Source organism: Numenius arquata, chromosome 2 (assembly GCF_964106895.1).
Source record: "Numenius arquata chromosome 2, bNumArq3.hap1.1, whole genome shotgun sequence".
Lineage (NCBI taxonomy): Eukaryota > Metazoa > Chordata > Aves > Charadriiformes > Scolopacidae > Numenius > Numenius arquata.
The window spans coordinates 77427743-77447443 of record NC_133577.1 but is presented as its reverse complement, the minus strand read 5'-3'; the positions used below and the strand labels follow the sequence as shown (position 1 = coordinate 77447443).

Below are 19701 nucleotides of genomic sequence, written 5' to 3'. Positions count from 1 at the left end.
CCATTATCTTCCCTAATTCTGCATTTTTCTTAAAGCCACAGCAATTATTCTAAGCCGCCACGAGGTAAGCCCAACTTGGTGTAGGAAGAAAAACAAGCCGGAGGTACAAGACTAGACACATAAAAAGCACTTCCAGGTCTGCTCATCCCACCGAACTGCTTTGCAGTGCTGAGGGATTCCACTAACGCATCTCCCCCCACACCCCCCGGCTTGGCTACGTGATAAAATTCGCCATGGAACGCTTTCCCGAGTTGCCCCTCCAGCCCTTCTCGTGTGGGTGGTCGCGGGCGGCCTTCGCGACCACCCCCACTCCCCTCTCGCGGAGACCCGAGAGCTCCGCACTCCCCCCGCCCCACAACTCTCTGAGGCGTCGCCGCCGCGCCCCCCCCCCCCCCCAGCCCGGGCCGGTAGAGGCGCAGCAGCGCGCGTGCGCCGGCCCCGCGGGGCGTGGCCAGGCCCCACGTGACAGGAGGGCGGGAGTCATGGCGCGAGCGGGGCCGACGGTGGGTAGCCTGGGTCCCGTCGGTGCCGCCGTGCAGCCGGTGGCGGCGGAGCGGCAGCAGCCCTCCGCGATGTCTTCCATCGCCTCCTACGAGAGCCTGGTGCATGCCGTGTCCGGGGCTGTGGTGAGCCGGCGGGGCGGGGCGGGGCGTCGCGCCGCGGAGCCGTTGCGGGCGGGGGAGGGGGCGTCTCCTCAGTGGTGGCCGTTGGTAGTGATGGGGCTGAGGGGGGCCTAGCGGGTGGCCGGGCCGGTGGGGAGGAGGGAGCAGCGGGCGGAGCGGCCTTGCCAGCCTGGTGGGGGCTGCTGAGGGGGTCGTGGGCCGCCTTAAAAGCCTTTGTTTGACTGAGGGGCCGCTGGGGGCGGGCCGCGCCTGAGGGGAAGGCTCGGTGGGAGGCGGGCCGGGGTAAACTGTCTTGGGGTGCTGAGGTGTGCCCAAGGTCTTCACGGTGACAAGAGAAGGGTTTGGGGCTCCCTGATAGCGAGTCGCAGGGAGCCACCCATCCCCTGCGAGCACGCTGTGCAAAGCCCTCGTTTTGCCTGTCACCAGTTTTGGATGTGAGATTTGATAAACCTTGAGGGTTGCTGTCGCCTTGGGCAGCTGAAGCTTCCTTCTGGGCAGTTGGAGCTGCAGGTGTGCTGCCTGAGAAAGTGAGTGTATAACTATCTGAAGCTGGGCATCAAATTAACAAATGAAAATTTAAGCCTCTCAGAAGTTGTAGGGACAATATTTCAGCTATGTAATTTAAGAGTTGTACTAAGCATCCACATTCAAACCGGTAGAGAGTAGGTTTAGATTAGATATCAGGAAGAAATTCTTGACTGTGAGGGTGGTGAGGCACTGGAACAGGTTACCTGGAGAGTTGTGGATGCCCCATCCCTGGAAGTGTTCAAGGCCAGGCTGGATGGGGCTTTGTGCAACCTGGTCTGGTGGGAGGTGTCCCTTCCCATGGCAGGGGGGTTGGAACTCAATGATCTTTAAGGTCCCTTCCAACTGTAACCATTCTGTGGTTCTATGATTCTATGTTCTTCTGACTCATTACCTCAGCACAGTTCTGTGGGCTGCGCTTTTTTTTTTTTTAAATTCTTGCATCACAGCCATACATCAGCATTCTTTATAACAATTTAAACAAATGGTGAGACAGCATCAGAACAGTTAGTACCCATGTCAAAGATCTTGCCAAAATTTGTATTACAGGAGCAAACAGAAATCTCTAATTCAATGACTACATCTTTACTGTAACAAAAAAATACCAAGGTTTCCAGAATAAGGCAGAAAGAAAAAAAAACAACCACCGCCTCATTTTAGGAAACAGTTCTTGCTCCAGAGCTTTAAATTGTATATGAATATTAAGTGACAGCAAGTGGAAGTCACAGGGGTACCAGAAGTCCAATAGCTCCAAAAAGTTCTGTCTTCCTTCATAGCAACATCACTGCTGTGATAGAAGCAGTATCTTAAAATACAACAGTATACAATCTCCCCTCTTCCAATTTAAAACCGTTACCCCTTGTCCTGTCACTACATCTCCTGACAAAGAGTCCCTCTCCGGCTCTCCTGTAGGCTCCCTTCAGATATTGGAAGGCTGCTATGAGGTCTCCCCATAGCCTTCTCTTCTCCAGGCTGAACAACCCCAGCTCTCTCAGTCTGTCCTCATAGGAGAGGTGCTCCATCCCTCTGATAATCTTCATGGCCCTCCGCTGGACCCGCTCCAACAGGAACATGTCAGATCACAACATAATAATGTTTGTTTCTGTTCTAATATGGTAAAAGTTCATAGATCCTCTGGGCTACCTAGTCAAACCCAAGACAAATTAATAGTTTTATGAGCAGCAAAAAAGTCAGTGCTTGATTTCCTGTGAGCATTGAATTACTTAAGTATTCTTTAACTCTGCGTATATCTATAAAGTAACCTTCCTGTTATAAAAGCTGTAGGAATGACGACTTTATAGCAGTATTATGGCAGTAGTCAGGCTGCTTTGTTTTACTCTGGATGTTGGCTGACAACATAATTTATTTTTTTATATTTTAAATTTGTAATGATTATTTTTTAGAAATCCAAACTTTAGGCTGTGGTCCTGCATGCCTCTTGTGGGTGGCAGTCACCTCAGGCCATTTGTTCTGTCCACTTGCTGCCACCTCTTAGCTACTTCACAGTTGTTAATGTGGTGCTGCGGCTGATCAGGGGACTGATCTGACTGAAGAAGGAGCCTAGTGGAAAAAGTTATTTTTCAGCCAGATTAGTTTCCTTATCTGCATCATTGTGTGGGTGCCCAAAAAGTTATATCGCCAGAACGGAGGAGGCAGGGATGCAAATACAGTTGACCAAGAGCTGGGATTACTTAAGCCAGTTTGTACCTGTCCTAGTGATCGTTCAGCAATAGCATGACTTGACTTGGCAAACTGCTGGCATTCAGCACCGACAGGGAGGTGGTGGGAAGGCGGACAGTGAGGCCTCACCCTTTCAACAGTACAAGGTCATGTGCTTTATTGTATGTACCTGCAATCAGTAATATGAGTTACCTTCCCTGCTGGTTTCAAGTCTGATTCAGTAAGGAATCTGAGCCCATCTCAAGGGTTTTTGTTGCTGGGGAAAGGGCTGATCCTGCTCATCCTTCTTTCCCTTACTTCTAGCCATGAGATCCTGTCTCTTCCATATGATGCTTCTGGCAGTCTCCTTGCCATGTAGTTGGGTTGTTCTATTTATGAACCGAGGAGGAAAGTAACTCTGTTTTTTGGAGTTTATTACCCTCAATTTAGCAAAAGGAGGGGAGAGGGTACAAATTACCTCTTATTGGGAGTAATCGGTTGGATCAGCTGAGTTATCTCATGACATTTTGTTAAGCTTGAGATTCATATGTGTTTTAACCCAGTTTTAAGAAACCTGTAAGGCTCATTGTGCGGGAATGGTTTGAAGCTGCATCAGGGAAGGTTCAGAATTCACATTTGTAAGCATTTCTTTACCGAGAGAGTGGTTGACCACTGGAAGAGGCTTCCTAGGGAGGTGGTCAATGCCCCATCCCTGTCAGTGTTTAGGAGCCATTTGGACAATGCTGTTAATATGCTTTAACTTGTGTTAGAGTAGGTGATAGTTGTAGGTCCCTTCTAACTGAAATATTCTATTCTGTTCTGTACCTTGTGTCCTGTGTGCCCTACTATTTCCCTGTTTCCATTTTCTACAAGTGTTTTGAGTGCAAGTGTTTGTGTTGCTGTATATTGGATTGCATTGAGATTAGGATTCAGGATAAAACTCTCACTTCAGGATGATGGAAGCAGGATAAATCGAGCAGGGGAAGGCTGGAACTTGTAGTGACTGTTCAGTCTTGTAATTGTTTTGTGCATAGGTGTGTGTAACTGTGTTTTGAGGTTGGCTTCAGAGTTGCTGTAATGCAGCTGTCATTAGGAGGTATATTTTGGCTCTTTCTGGCACTTCTTTTTCTGCTGGTACTAGCCTTCTAACTGAAATTTATTTTTTGTAATTTTTTAGTCAGATGGGTTCATTAATCCTACTTGCTGTCCATCTGTATTCACAGTAGGAACCGAGAATGAGCAGACACCAGATAAGTAGGTGGGAGAGCAGAACCAACCCTTTTGGCTAGAGCCCAAACTAAATGGGTTAAAATAACTGGGTAATTATGGCCAAATGTTTCCTTTCATCTGCTACCCGGTGTTACGAAAACTGGAGAAACTTAAGTTTTGTGAAGACTTCAACCAACAGTTGTCTTAGTGAGAAAACACCAGCTGAAAAATAAACCTCTGTTGCTGGTTGTAGAGAGGTTCAAACTGATTGTAGAGAGAGGTCCAAGCAGCCTGCTCAGGAGCTGGAGTGTTCCCAAAGGCAAAGCTCACTTAAATGTATGGCATAACATAGTTCTAGAAAAGTTCGAGTCAGACTGTGCTATATGCTTTAAGCACAATGCTTGTGTGACTTCCTGAATCCCAGACCTTCCCACCATTTAAACGGTTTGCATGGCTACTAACAGAAGAGTGCCACAGCTTCAGCAGCCAATTAATGCATTTAATATTACCATAGAGTGTTAACAGGTTTACACGAAGCCAGGCTCTTTTGGAGTTAGGTATCATTTTTCAAAAAGCTGTACAATATTAATGCTGAAATACTAAAGAAGGATGAAGCTGAATGATGCTGGAGAGGGAGGGAACAGCCTGTATGGAAGATGAGGGCATTTGCAAACACAGTATTTAACCCTGTTGTAAAGGAGAGTGGCTGGTGGCTTTTCCATTTAGAAGCTTTAATGGTTGGATTGCACAGGAAGTGAAGAGATAGTGTTGGATTCACAGGAACACCTAGGTCATAATTTAATTCATCAGGTGTAACTCATGCCATAGGGGGTGTCTTGATAGACAGATCTTTATTGCCTAAATTGGAATTTAGTACAATGCTAGATCTAAGACCTGAAAAACATGTACTATCAGTTTTTAATGAACAAAAGTTCTTGTGTTGTTTTTTTCTTAGGTTAAAACCAAGCTATTGTAACACAACAGTTGCTTGTGTCATAGTCTTTTTTTTTTTTAAACTAGAAATTGGGTACTGAAGCTAATGGGAGGTAAAGAAGGTGTGGTATGTTTGTCTCCTGACTCACACTTTATCAGCTCTTGGACTTTGGAAACTTTCTCTTTGGGCAAAAAGTTTCTAATAGTTTTAATTTTAGCTTGATATAATACAAGAGAAAAAAAAAAAAATCTCATTTGCAAGCATGGGACCGAAAAACACTTCAAATAGACATTGTTATGTATGGGGTTTATCCCCTTTTTAGTTTATTCACTACACTGGTTTCTGGGTGAGAAGTGAAGGGGTACAAAGAGTCTGGCAGGCATCTGTACAAGCAACTGATACTCTATAGCCAGTTTATTTTGTTTTCCAGGGCAGTATGACTGCAATGACTGTATTTTTTCCTTTGGATACAGCTAGGCTTAGACTTCAGGGTAAGTGTCAAACTCTAGTTTCTTTGTATGATGGTGTTTCTGTTCATCTTGGCTTGTGCATTTGTAAGGGTGGTTGTAGGGGAACCTGTCTTGCATGAACAGGAATCTTACCTGTGTAACATTAACACCATTTAATCACTAACACCATTTTTCCAGCTGAAGGTAATTCTCCCTTCTGAAAGTATTGGGCAACATTTTAATTAACTGAAAAGGCTGTGTGATGTGTGGCCAGACATGGCTTTTAAATGGTTGTTTAAGACCAAAAAGAAAAATAAAGATGTGAGATTACACAGGGTTACATTTGTGTGCTGTTGCTTTTGGCTGCTGAGAACACTTCAAAACACAGGGGCAGTATCATGAACAACTAATCTAGAATTATTCCTAGCAGTGGTTTAAGGGGAAAAGTCAGGGTTAGAGCTGGGAGTAGGAACATCCAATATTTACAAAAATGCATCTGGGTATAAACTTTATTGTTCTAACACTCTGTCTTCTAATCAAAAATCACAGAATCACCAAGCATTTTAGCACTGTGACTAAAGCGCTATTAAGCGCTAGAGAGGGAGCATCAGCCAGATCGTCAGAAATACGTGGTTGAGAAATGAGCGCCATATTGCTATTGAGCAGCTTTCAGTGCAGGAAGGGACAGTATTTTGCTAAGGCTTAGGTGTTTGCAGATCAACTGTAAGAGATTGCTCTGCTAATGATGCTAGTCTGGAGTCCAAGGAATGATTTTGAGAGCAGTTAGGCAGGCCCAATTCTAGTCTCTTCCCTAAGGAGAACCTACCTTCAGTTCATGTCACAACTGTCAGGTTAGGAATTGGTAACTACAGATATTCTGGTGCACAACAGAACCTGCTAGTCTGGGGAAGAATAAAAAAAAAAGGAAGTAGCCTTACCTAGCTAATGAAAATAAGGAGATGCTTTCTGGATTTGCTACAGAAATAGGGAATGTCTGTCCTTTATGAGGAAGAAGAAACATGCTTTTCTGGAGAATGTTCAGAATAGGAAGGATAAGGACTTCAAAATGAGTGTTAAATTGGAATAATCTAAAAGTTTGATTCCTCTGTTTTCCAGTTGATGAGAAGCGGAAGTCTAAGACAACACCAGCAGTCTTACTGGAAATAATCAAAGAAGAAGGCCTGTGAGTAAATACTGATTTTTCTGCTTGTCTTCATGTAGACAAGCTCTAAAACTAATTTGAATTTATGTGGTATAGCTAGCCTGTATCTGTGTGATTTAAAATGCCTCCCTTTAAGTGTGATATGACTTGCATTATCTTACGTGTTTGGCTTCAGCTAATTTGGATTAACTTTCTTGAGCACCTTATGCAGTTGATCTGTTCAGTGATGTAACTGTGCCTCCATTAGGGAGGTAGTTGTACTTCCTCAGAAATGCAGGCTTGTAGGCAAATGTACCTTCATGTACCTGATAAACCAGCTTCGGATGCCTGAATTCTTGGGTGTGCCCATGTCTCATAACCAAGATGAAACTCTTGGGGCAGCTGAGCCACTTTCAACAGGATAATTGAGACATGTTTCCCAGCTGGAAGTTTTTTCTCCTCCTAAGCATGTGGAAGTAAACAAGTGACTTCATGCTGGTGACATTCAAGATCTATATATAAGCAATTAACTTTCAGCAATGCTGTGCCTTAGTATTTGCCACGTAGCCTGAGCTGAGCTTGCTGGGAAGAACAGTTGTGTGTGTGTCCTTGTCAAAAGCATTTTCCTAAGTGAATCCCTGCAACTCTTAAGTAGACCAAAGCTTCCAGGACATTAAAGTTGGCAAAAGTTTATCTTGGCCAATAATGTTTTGCTACCTTTGAACTTAAGCAGTTGGCAGTTGTATACATGAGTACTTCTTGGTCAGTTGGTGATTTCTTTTGTTCACGTTCTCACATAACTTCCTAATTTTTCATTTTTCCTTTTTTTTTTTTTTTCCCTTTTCTGTTAAAATTGAAGTTTACTTGCCACCTTCATGTGACAAAAGTTAACTGAAGTGGAGAGACTGCAAAAGTGGTCATCCTACTTTTCCTATGAAACAGAAAAATCAGTGATTCTGGCAAGAGGGGAACATTGTGTCTTCCAAAGTTATTGAGAAGGCCTGACTAAGCAATGATACTAGTTCTAGAGATGTATCTGGAATAACAGCCCCAAATAACAACACATTTAGTTTGTTTAGTCTTGTCTCATATTATACCTTTGTGAGACTGCTTTTCTCATCTAGATAAAGCAAATAAAATTACCTTAGGTTTTATTTGTGTGTAGAAGTATTTGTTTGTGAATTAGGGATACTAGCACTGACAAGTAATTAAAATAAACTCATGTTTTTTGTCTTAGTTTCATGTTTTGTACTACAAGATATTTAGTTCAAAAATCATCAGAAGTTGTTCGTAATAAATTCAAGCAAAACCAGACTAACATTCTTAGTTAGAGGACATGGTCCCCAGAGGGTGTTTCTCCCTTCCTTTTGCTGCGCAGAAGAGAGAGGTGATGCAAAGATTGTTTTAATTCTACTCATGGCTAACTGTATGGTCAGTTAATTTGTAACTGTACCTGTATGGTTAGCTAAGCCTGTGACTTCAGAAACAGTCCTGATGTGGTGTATTCCCAGCTACGTGGGAGGGAGAAGCACTTGATACATCCAAGATGGAAAAACTAGCATGTACATCATAAGAACAGTCAGGTGCTGCACTTACCAGCCTTGCATCTTTTATGGTATCCTTCTTGGGGGTCCTTATATTCTGTGTATTCCCAGTATTTTAATGAATACTAAAGAGTCGTTGAGGAGACTTTTTTATGCTCTCAACATGATACCTGTCCTGTGCAGCTTAAGTAAAGGTGTGTATCATTATTTCTTTTTGGATGTATTGTAGAACATGCTGCGTATGTAGGGCCACTGTTGAGATGTCCCTGTTTTACAGGCTTAACAGGCCTGTCAGAGAAGGGAGTTTTGTTAGTCAGCTGTTATGAAATCATTCTTAAATCAAGATAGATTTGGATGATACACAATGACAGTCATTCACAACACCTGAAAAATAAGATAGCTATGAATCATAAGGGGATATTCAGTTTTTCACCTGTGATTAATCTAGTTAAATTTAAATGGATAATGTCTTTTTCTCACTTACATGACTGATTTGCTGTAGACTTTACTGCAAGGCATTTATTAGAAATTCCTCCCACCTGCATATCTCCCAGGTTGCATGCTTTGGAAAGCTCTCCTTGGTGGAGAACATTAATTTCAGTAACTAGTCTTCCATCTATAAATATTATGTAAGAATTGAGAGGCAAATTTTTTTTCTTCTATACTATAGTTTTGGATATTTTATGTTGAAGGAGTAGTTGTTTTTATTTTTTTCTGGCTACATTAAGAATTGCCTTGTTTCCTTGGAGATGTGAGCATCTCTTTACTGAGTTATTATCTTGTGTTAGATTTACAACTCCATTGCTCAACAAAGATGAGAATTCTCCTCATGCCTGTATCAGACTGTATGTTAACATATATACTTCAAACATACATTCATCCCCTGGATGTTTGTAGTTCATGGCTGACTGTTGGTAGAGAGCAAATACAGTGGTAATACTTCTGGAGTGAGTGAGCCCCAAGCTTTTCACTGTAAATATATTGTACCTCTGCAGCTCCTTTTCAATGTCATTATTCCTAATCACTGTAATTTATAAATATAAGTGCTTAATTTTTTTATGGTACAGTCAGGAGTTTAGTATGGTTTGTTATCATTAATAGTAAAGACATATCTAGTTAGTGTTGTGTGTAGTATACATTATTGTATCTCTGGGACCCTCCACCAACATGTGAAATCAAACAGGTCACATAAATCCTTTGCTGATCCTTACCATGACTTTTTCCTCTCCATTAGGTTGGCACCATATCGAGGATGGTTCCCTGTTATCTCCAGCCTTTGCTGCTCCAATTTTGTTTATTTTTATACATTTAATAGTCTTAAAGCTCTCTGGGTCAAAGGTCAGCATTCAACCACTGGAAAAGACTTGGTTCTTGGGGTTGTTGCAGGTAGGACTTAAAAAATTTCAATTTCATAAAAAAAAGTTAGTATATTCTATCTAATGTTTTTCTTTATGAAGTCCACTGGAGGTCACACTGAGTGCTTATGCCTCCCACTGTATGCAGACCTGCTTCATTGTACAACTCTGTTCTTCTGCGTCCTCCCCGCCTCATAATGTGCATAAGCTGTTTGTATTCTGAATTCTGGCACACAACACAGTGCTGTTGCAATCTAGTATTTTATTTGTGCCTGGTGTGTTGTTTACCGTGGTATTTGAGCATCATCTTTTAGGTGGTGAACACAAGTGGCAGGGAGAGATGATAGGTTTTATCAGAGGGAAAGATATATGCCAATTCTGAAATATTTTTTTATTAGGATAATAAGAGCTTTTAATGTAAGGATTTGGGTGCCAATATTCAGACTTTTTTGGGGTCATCTAAAAGTGACAGTGAATCCCTAGATATATGCAAGTACGGTGGGAACTTTATGTTCTTTTTCATCCCTTCCTCTCATGTGGATGCTACAGTGGCAAGTTAGGGCTTGTCAACTAAATGACAACTTCTATGACCATAGTTTATATCATTATAATGGAATAAATCTGATGTAAATCGAAAAATTCCACTTGAGATATTTACTAATTCTCCCTGCTCATCTCTTGTTCCTCCTCCTGGTAGCAAATACAGGTTGGAAAAGTATATTAAAAATTCCCTTTCCACTCTGGAAAATGAAGTTTAATGACTTCTGTAACTGAGTCTGGGTGAAAAATTACAAGTATGTTGTGTTCTAACATGTTACTCCATAATGTAATCGCATTGACTTTGGTTAAGAGAGGTTAATGTGGCTTGCCTTTTCTAGTGCTTGATTTTGCTCAAAACTTTTTTTTGAGCTGATTGTAAGCCTTATGAAGGATACTGAAATATGTTTATATTCTGCTTTTTTTGAACCCTCCTAAAGGAAAAGAAAAAGAACAAATAGGCACAGTGTAGGTACTGAAGTTTCACTTTTTTCAGATTTACTGTTCTTGATATTGAGATGGACCCAGTATATTACTATAACAGAATAATTCAGTCTGTCACTCAGACTCCTACCAAAGCAACCAGTGTAGAAAAAATTGCTAAATTCTGTGATGCAGAAATATTAATAAGAAGGATGAGAAGCTTGTTTTTAAATAGTCTCTTTAAAGTAACTTTCTCAGTCACTATTGAACAGGTATCTGTTTTGATCTCTCCTCATAAAATAATCCTTCTAACCTTAGCACTCTGTGTTTCTTTCTGAAAGTAGGCAGGCAGCAAGTCACTATGGAGTGAAGTAGGGCATGAAAGAGTATGTTGTGCTTCAGAGTGGTGTAGTATGCAGCAAAGTAACAAGTTCACTTCAGATTCCTTCAATGTGTCCGTATCTGATGTGTTTTGTTGTTTGTGCTTCTTACTGCACGTAATCTGCTGACAGCTACTTCGTGGTGGAGCTGTGGGGAGGATACCTGAAGTAGCTTATTACAAATCACCAGTTTATTTTTGCGGTTACACTGTCTTAATTTTCCCCTCTCTTCCTACCAGTAGTTTCAGTAGTGTGTGAATTGGGGTAAAAGTAGATAAGAAAACATTGAAATCTTCTGATTTGGGCTGATTTTCTTTGTGCTGTGTTTTGCTTTAGGTGTAGTGAATGTCCTGTTGACCACGCCTCTTTGGGTAGTGAACACACGTCTGAAGCTGCAGGGAGCAAAATTTAGAAATGAAGACATTGTACCAACCAATTATAAAGGCATAATAGGTAAGCACCTGTTGTTGTCTTCAACCAAAGCGAAGTTCATTAAATGAACTTAAAGGACTCTGAAGTTCAAAGACTTCTATTCACCTAGTGGATTTCACCCTGGAATGTCTATGCTTCTCTGTCACTTTGCAGTCATTGAGTTTTACAGGAAACTGGACTTGGCCATTTCTGATGGTAATTAAGAGTTTGCAGAATGCACATCTGTAACTAAAATACCTTTTGCAAAGGCAAGTTTCTTATCATACAAATCCTGGAGTAGTAGTGAGCCCAGTGAAGTGGTAGCTGGGAGTCTGAGTTTGGACAGACAATCTGCAAATTCAGGTTCACTAACCTTAATCTCTTAATCACCCACAAGTTCAGGCGGTCTTCCTTTTAAAAATAAGTAAATAAATACTGTTGTCATTTTGAACAAGATTGTTGTTGATGCTGAGCTTGCACTATAAAGAGCAGGGTGTCTGTGGAGAGAGCTTTGTTTACATTAATGGTGGTGTGAACTGAAGGACCTCTTTTGTTACTATTTTTCTGTTAAATTCCAGAGTAGAATGGAAGGAGAATGGGGAAAAAAAGTAACATAAAAGATTACAGCAGGTTTTAATACACTTTGAATATAGGCCTTTAAGTGTAACTTCTCATCTTCTACAGTCAGAATTTTGTACTCAAAATTTTAATGACTTTTTTTCACCTTTCTTCTCAGATGCCTTTCATCAGATAATACGAGATGAAGGAGTCTTAGCTTTATGGAATGGTACTTTCCCCTCTTTGCTGCTGGTCTTCAATCCTGCCATACAGTTCATGTTTTATGAAGGCTCTAAACGGAAGCTCTTGAAAAAGCAGCTGCAAGTGAGTATGTTTTGAGGCCAGGTGATGGACATTTTCTTTGGCATGTGTTACTTGAGCAAATCCAGAACTGTAGGTTTGGTTCTGAATCTTGTATTTTTGAGGGTTTTTTTGAGTTAGTATATCTTATTAAAAAGATCCATGATTGTGAAGTGAGATTGGAATCTCTCATGTCCCTAGGGAGGATATTCCTGTGATGAATTCCTCTTCCTGTTAAAAAAAACAAAACAAAACAAAACCAAAAAAACCCAACAAAACAAAACATAAGCTGCACCTCTTGTCCACATTTATTTAGATTTGTTCACAGGTTGAACAAATCTTAGAGATTTCAATTCTAATGTATGTACAGACTGTTTTGAAGTCAGCTCTTAACACTTTCTCCAATAAATCAAGCATATCGAGCCGTTGAAGTATCACAGATTTGTTTTGGACCCTGTCATTTTAACACTTTTTTTTCCTGAAGCCGTCAATTTTTCAATATCCTTTTTCCAAGGATAGAAACTAGAATTGAATACAGCATTGCAATCATACCTCCCCAATTCTCCAGATAGAGGTAGAACCACTTTTCTGTCCCACCTTTATAGTCCCTTTCTCTTTCTTTATTCTTTTTTTCTCTACATCAGATATGATGACCTGAACTCACGGTCCTTCTGTGTGTTTTAGCAAACTGAAAAGCATTTGTGTTACATTTTAGGATAGTATCATAACATATAATACGTTTAAGCTGCGGTGCTTGGCTGTTAATTTGTGAGACTTTTAGAATGCATTTGGCTATATCAAAATGTTAGGTGATATCAGTGTGTTACAAAGGCATCTTGTTTTTCCTCAAGACAGTGAAATTATTTTTACATGAGACTTTGCATCATAAATGAGGCTTGAGGTTTTTGCCGTCTTTAGTCAATACTGCAGCTGTAGCACTCTACTAGTGCCTGATGGATCTATCTAGTTACATTATGGATATTGCATCTTTTGAGTGATGAGCTGAACTTTCCCCTGCGCTGTTATTTGCCTGTTGTCTAATTGCTTTATTTCTTGTGTTTCTCTTAAATTACTTCTACCTTAAATTTGGGCATGTTTTGTCCATGGGTAACGGAGGAAGAAAATATTTTTAGTGTTTTTTTTTTTCTTCCCCCTAGCAATGGTCTTTCCATAGATGCTTTTATTTTTGGATAAAATTTTTCTTCTTATTTGATCTTTTCTTGATTGTCTTAAGTATATCAGATTGACTTTTTAAAGATGTGCATATTTCTGATTGGAATAAACATACTTTGCAAATTTGGAGCCTGCTTTGATATGGGCACCTGCTTATTTTCAGTGATTAATTCAGTGTTAGACTGAGATGCACTGTAATCAGGTTAGGCTGTGGCCATGTATTTGGTGCATTGTGGAACGTTGTGGGATTTGGAGGTGAGGATGAGCTTCCAGCAGGTGTTCTAAACTAATAGAGGATGAGATTTTTAGCTTGTATCATCAAGACTAAGATTCTGCCTGATAGCGTAGTCATTATGTTGTAGGACTATAGAGTGGTGTTCAAGGATTCTTCCACTGTCACCTTTTCACAAGTGCCTTGTACTAGCTTGAATGTTGCAAAAGCTGAAATGCTTCTGATTGATATGTTTAAATACTACTTCTCTTATCTTTTGTCTACTCTTGGTGTTTTAAATTGGTCTAGTTGTATGGCTTTATCTCTGATATTTTTTTAGTAACCTAGTTATAGTAAGTTAGTAATGCAAAAGCTTGTGATCAGGTAAAAGCTACAAATAAACTTTAGTTGTGGGAAAGTAAGTTGGTTGACCTATAACTAACTTTTTAAAATGAGAAGACCCGGAGACTTTGTGAAATCTTTATGCCAAAGATATTAGTACCTGCTAGCAGATTATCTAAGTATGGAATCCCCAAATGCATAAGGGTAACTGGCTGTTTTGGTACAATGTCAAATACGTTCTTTATCTGTTTGACAGCTCACATCCTTGGATGCTTTTGTCATTGGTGCAATAGCCAAAGCAGTAGCCACCACCCTCACTTATCCTCTGCAGACAGTCCAGTCGATTCTGCGGGTAAGTAATGATTTCAGTTCAGGCTAACTGCCTCTGACTTGTTCTGTATAATGCAAGCCCTGTCCATATGGCTTGTTTTCCTTTGCGTTAATGAACCTGTCATTTTGGGAGCTCCTTCGCACAATGCAGGTCGTTGACAAGGCTGCCTCTTTTCTTTGATCCTGTACTGACAGATTCTGATAGAACTTTGTATTCCTGGTGCACGTTTCAACATCATGCATTAGTACAGTGTCTCAGAGAAGCTGATGCACCGTAATGCTTTTAGGCACTGCAAAATTTACTTATTTGAATATAAATAGAAAATGTGTCAAGTGGGAAATTAAAATTAAACACTCTAAGCCCAGTTTGTTTCCAGATGACCTAGGGTAATCAAAAAAAAAAAAAAAAAGAGTTCTATTCATAGGTTTTGTTTTATTTGAATGATGGTCTGACCTTGTCAGTACCCAGAATGTGATTCATCAGGGGAAGCTGAGCTCCCTCATAAATAATATCTTTAACCATTTGCCTGGCCTTGTGCGCTAATTGTAGTGGTAATGGAAATACTTGCATTTATTCTCACTTGCAATTTGTATGTATACTGGATAAGGCTGCTACCTTAAACATGTACCAATATTGTTGCAATATTGAAACAAGACGAAAATGGAGGTGAGGGAGACCTGCCGTACATAAGCAAGCATATTATAATTTAATTTCTGTGCTTTTTCATCCACTTTTTGTAAGTTGTTTCTTGAAGATTTTTGTAACAGTTAAATATTAATAAATGTTTCCACATGCAGTATAATGCTATTTTTTCCAAGTAAGGAGAAGCCCTAAGTTGTGCATATGGTAAAACCATCATACGTGTTTTAAAACTTGCATAAATTTGGAGAATTAGTTAAATTATTGAACATGATGGGCCTTCTATGCAAAGGGTATCACTTTTCAGACTTGTCCAATAAGGTTTTTTTATTATCTGGAAAAAGCTATTTTCATGCAAATTTTGTAATTATTTTAGTTTTTCTTCTCTCTAATTAGGGTGGGCAAAATGTATTTTCATTTTTGATAGCTTTTAAAAAGATAGTTTGGATGCTGTATTTCAAACTAACAGGACTTGAATGTATTTACTGTGTGGTTGCTGCCACCCTGAAAAGATGCTGGTGGAACTTTTGTGGCTGCACGGCTTTCTGCTTCGCCACCCTGATGGTGCACAAAATGGAATCCACATCATAGACGTGTCAGCCACACTGTACTTGTGTCAGCAGTCATTTTTTCTGAAGTGTTTCTAACTGATCTGATGATCAGCTGAGCTAGTGCCTTCATTCGATGTTTTGTCCTGTTTTAGCAGCCTGGACATGTCTCGGGAGTTAAAATACTAACACAGACTTATTACTGAAGTGACAGATACAGGAAAAACATTTAAGCAAATTTAGCTTTGTTTGGATACGTTGCAACATCAGTCTGTTTTTAATTTGTGATGTGTTTTCTGCTGGTGTGAAGGAGAACTGGAAGGAAAGTTGGAGTGCTCTATTTTAGCTTTAGCATTGCACAGCAGCACAGGTTTTTTTACATCAATATAACTGCTTCAACACTCACTCCTTTGCGTGGTTACTGCAGAAATGGTTACGATCTTGTGACTATTACTTCATGTTTTGTCTGTTTCCTTTTGGCTTTTTGAACAAAATTCTTCTGTCTCTTGATGACAGTGTCATTCTTTAAAAAAAAAAAAAAAAAAGGCGGGTCTGGTAAGTTGTGCTGCCAGCTTGATGTACTAACCAGCTGCTGCTGCTTACTGCTCACCTCAGCTGAAGCCAGCTAGTTCACTGCTGGCTTGCCTGAGTGGTGATGAGTTGCCTTTCTGCTAGAGCACAGCTAGCCATTGTGTCCTGGTGGTGGTGGCCCACTGTGAAACAATGAACTTTGTGCTGCTTTTCCATGCCACTCCGTCCTCTCCCTGGTGATGATGGGGAATACAAGGACCTTTATCTAGTTCTGCAGTTACTAGGGGTAACATCTTTCCCTTTGCTGTATGAAGGTAGCAGCCAGAAACCCTGAATACTTCTGGTGAGAACAGAGCAAACATGCATTTGTGACTTCAGGTACATCTGTGATACCTGCGCTGGCCAGTTTGAACTTGCAGTACTTTGCAATCTGTCTTCTAATCTAAAGCTAGCATTGTTATATTAAAGTTTTTATCACTCAGTATGAGTGCTGTTCAAAAAAAGAGTTATGAATAAAGGTTTTAGTGTTTTCAGAAATAGCATTCTGCCCGAAGCCTGCTTCGTATAGTTGTAGGGTTTTTTGAAACAATGTTAGCAGACTTACACACAAGCTAATACAAGCTCAATATAATTCATAAAAACTTACACATCATAATTAAGTGCTGTTACCAGATTAGAAGTACAAGACTCTTTTCAACCTTAAACCTTTAGAAGCTTACTATTGTTTGAAAGTTATTAGGGTTCTTTGTAATGACGTCTCTACACCTTTGCTTTCAACTTTTTGGCAAAGCGCTCTTCTTGTTCTTGCTTTCCATATAATGAAGAGTTATCCTCTGTCATTGATAGTGGTAAGCAGCTTCCAGCCTTGCCATTTGGTATGTCTATCTCCTTTTCAGTCATTAAAAATACATGGCACTGCTGTTACTCATTATGCAGTGAAACTGTTCTTTAGCCTATATGTCGGTAAACAGTGGATAAATTAAATTTGCCTCTGGAGAGATAGCAAGAGTGTTAAAGTTCTTAGTGATCCTGGGTGGAAAAAGTTCTCTTTAAAACTCAAGCCTCTTTTCTCTATTGTAGAGAATGCTAGTCCCTTTGGGAAATCTGCAGTAATCAGTGAAGTATTGATGTCCTAGGGAGACATGAACTCTTCACCCCCTTGATGAACCTTTATTTGCAGTACAACAACAGTCTGATGGTGGAGAAGAGAGGAGAAGGAAGCACCTAATCCTGGTTTAGTTTGGAAGCTTATGAGTAATCTTGGCAGTGTCTGGCACTGTAGCTTGGAACCTAGTTAGGAATATTTTTGGGATGTGTTTGAGGCTTTGACAATAATCCTTAATGTTGATTTATCAGTACCAAATGATTTAGTTTTTGAAGAGATCGTGGATTGTGAGCACGTAGTTGCCTAATAAAGGGAGATTTCAAATACCATTCTGTTGCTCCTGTTTCCATCTGAGTTCTTAAGACATATAGCAAAAAGCTCTGTGTCGTCCTGCCATTTTCTTATAATTTCTGAACTGCCTAAATCTACTTGCGTACTCTGTCTACTGTCAATTGTAATTTCTTACACTGAAGAAGTAGCAGTTGCCTGAGGAAGTTCTGGGAGAAACTCATCCAGAGGCAGTTGCGCAAGTTCACCTTTCTTAGCACAGAAGCATAATACAGGCTTCAAAAGCTGTTTGACTATATTATAAAAACAAGTGTGGCAACTTTTGCATAGTAATAATTCATAGTTAAAGATTGCTGACAGTAGTATCAACCTGTATCGTATGAGAGTATCAATAAATGCTAGAAAAGGAGTAGCTGAAATTGCTAGTTTAACTCTAAGATGTATAATTACAGCAGCAGCTGTCATGCCTACTGGAAAACAGTTTGGGGATAAGCAAACACAGTGAGTAAAAGAGAAGTATTATTTAGGCTGGGTAGGTGGATCAAACAATTTGAGATTCCTTTACAACAGCTCACATGTAAATGTTTTGCTCAAAGACCATTGCTGGGCAGATACATTTTGGGTTCAGCTATGCAATCTCAGTGTAACAATGGTTCACAGATGTATGAGGCTTTGAATTGTGGTTAAATGAAAGCTGAGCCAGCCAGGAAGAACTTGCTTTGAATGTCATCTCCCTACTAAGACTTTGCAAGTTATGCTTTTGAGATCTTGAAAACTGTTTCCTCCAGAGCAATTGAAAGAGACCAAGTATGGCCATGTATAATGCTTTCTTAGAACCCATCTTAAAAACGAATTATTGTAGCACATAACGCTTTAATGTTTGCTGTGTAAAGCTCAATAGTGTGAACTTTGGCCTCAGTTCTTCACTGATGGCTAGTATAACCTGGAAAATATTGAGAGGTTTAAGAAAGGCTCTCCACACTTTACGTATGTGTTGGATTCCCTGCCTAGCACCATGGGGAAATAGTACAACAGAATGCTCTTCCTTTTTTTCAGTTTGGACGCCACAGGTTGAACCCAGAGAACCGAACACTAGGCAGTCTTAGAAATATTCTTTACCTTCTTCAACAGAGAGTGAGGTGAGCTTTCTGGTTTTTTTTCTAATACGATACAGAAGACTTGAATATTAGTGATATGATGAAAATGTTGCTGGATCTAACTTTTGATTCTTTTTGCCTCTTTTAAACTTGCCATTTAAGTCAACCTGTTTTTTTGTACTAGATTGTAGAATAAGTACACAAAACCAAATTCTCCTAAATATCTGTACGGTAAGTGGTATCAAGGATATCTATGGATACCAGTCATTCACCTCATCTTGAAAAGAAGCAAGTTTCCTGCACAAAAGACTTCACTTTCTGCAGAATTTTTTCTTTATTATGTTATTAAATATAGCTGGCACTCGAGATCAAGAATTAATTTAGCATTCTTACAGTTGTCATTAACTTAACTTGTGATATTAAATTCTTCTTTGTGGATTGCTAATTTACTTATAGAAGGCTATTCACATTTGTTTTCTTGTTGTGTTTTGTTGGTTTTTTTTCTTCTTAGGCGTTTTGGAATAATGGGACTCTACAAAGGCCTTGAAGCAAAGCTCCTGCAGACAGTCCTTACTGCTGCTCTTATGTTTCTAGTGTATGAGAAACTGACTGCTGCAACCTTCACAGTCATGGGGCTAAAGCATTCGCGCAAACATTGAACAAAAAACCTATGCCAAAGATGATGGGGTCTAGAAAACACGTTCCACTTCTGAGACTAGGCTGGGTAACAAAGGGTCCTCACTTTCTCTATTACTCTTTCTTTTTAGCCACCTCCGTTTCCATTATTTGGAGAAATTTGGAATACACTCTATAGGACCTGTTGCCATGAATTCAGGGATAGCCCATTTCCTACTCTTCTGTGGACTCGCTGTGTTAAGAAACAAAGCAGAGACCTTATTTAAGCACTTGACATGAAATTTTAACTACTATATGATTTGTTTGACATTCTTGGCACAAATAAGTATTCCTCACTATGCTTTCTTGTTTCCCCTTAAATTATCCTCAACTATTCTATCTTTACCTTCTGTCAGCAGCTGGTGGGGCTGGTTTCATGTTATTTTCCTTGACCTGTGTTTATGTCACTTCATATTTGGTTCATTAAAATAATTCATAAAGAACAAGATTTTTTGACATAGTTTTCTTTTAACTTCAAGTATGTTTGTGGTACAGAATAATAGGATATTGCTCCAAATATCTGGTGGTGAGATTTCTGAACAGCTAGAATATATATTGCCAGTAAGCAGGCATGGTTGCCTTCTTGAATCCACCTATTTTGAATCTTGAAGACTTGGAATGCAGGTACTGGCTACATAGGAGGAACATAACCTCTTGCTTTTCCAAGCTGAGTACCTTAAGCTGCTTCAAAAAAAATGGACTTGCTACACAGA

The 19701-nt window shown here is 40.0% G+C and overlaps 1 protein-coding gene across 1 annotated transcript; it reads left to right on the top strand.

Moving 5' to 3' along the window:
• The first annotated feature begins 466 nt into the window (after positions 1–466).
• On the top strand, positions 467–19425 carry SLC25A17 (solute carrier family 25 member 17). The gene is made up of 9 exons (XM_074168393.1): positions 467–626; positions 5381–5441; positions 6516–6582; positions 9319–9470; positions 11116–11232; positions 11927–12072; positions 14031–14126; positions 18273–18355; positions 18825–19425. The coding sequence occupies exons 1-9, from the start codon at positions 483–485 to the stop codon at positions 18970–18972; spliced, it is 1014 nt and encodes a 337-aa protein (XP_074024494.1). The 5' UTR covers positions 467–482; the 3' UTR covers positions 18973–19425.
• Positions 19426–19701: the final 276 nt, after the last annotated feature.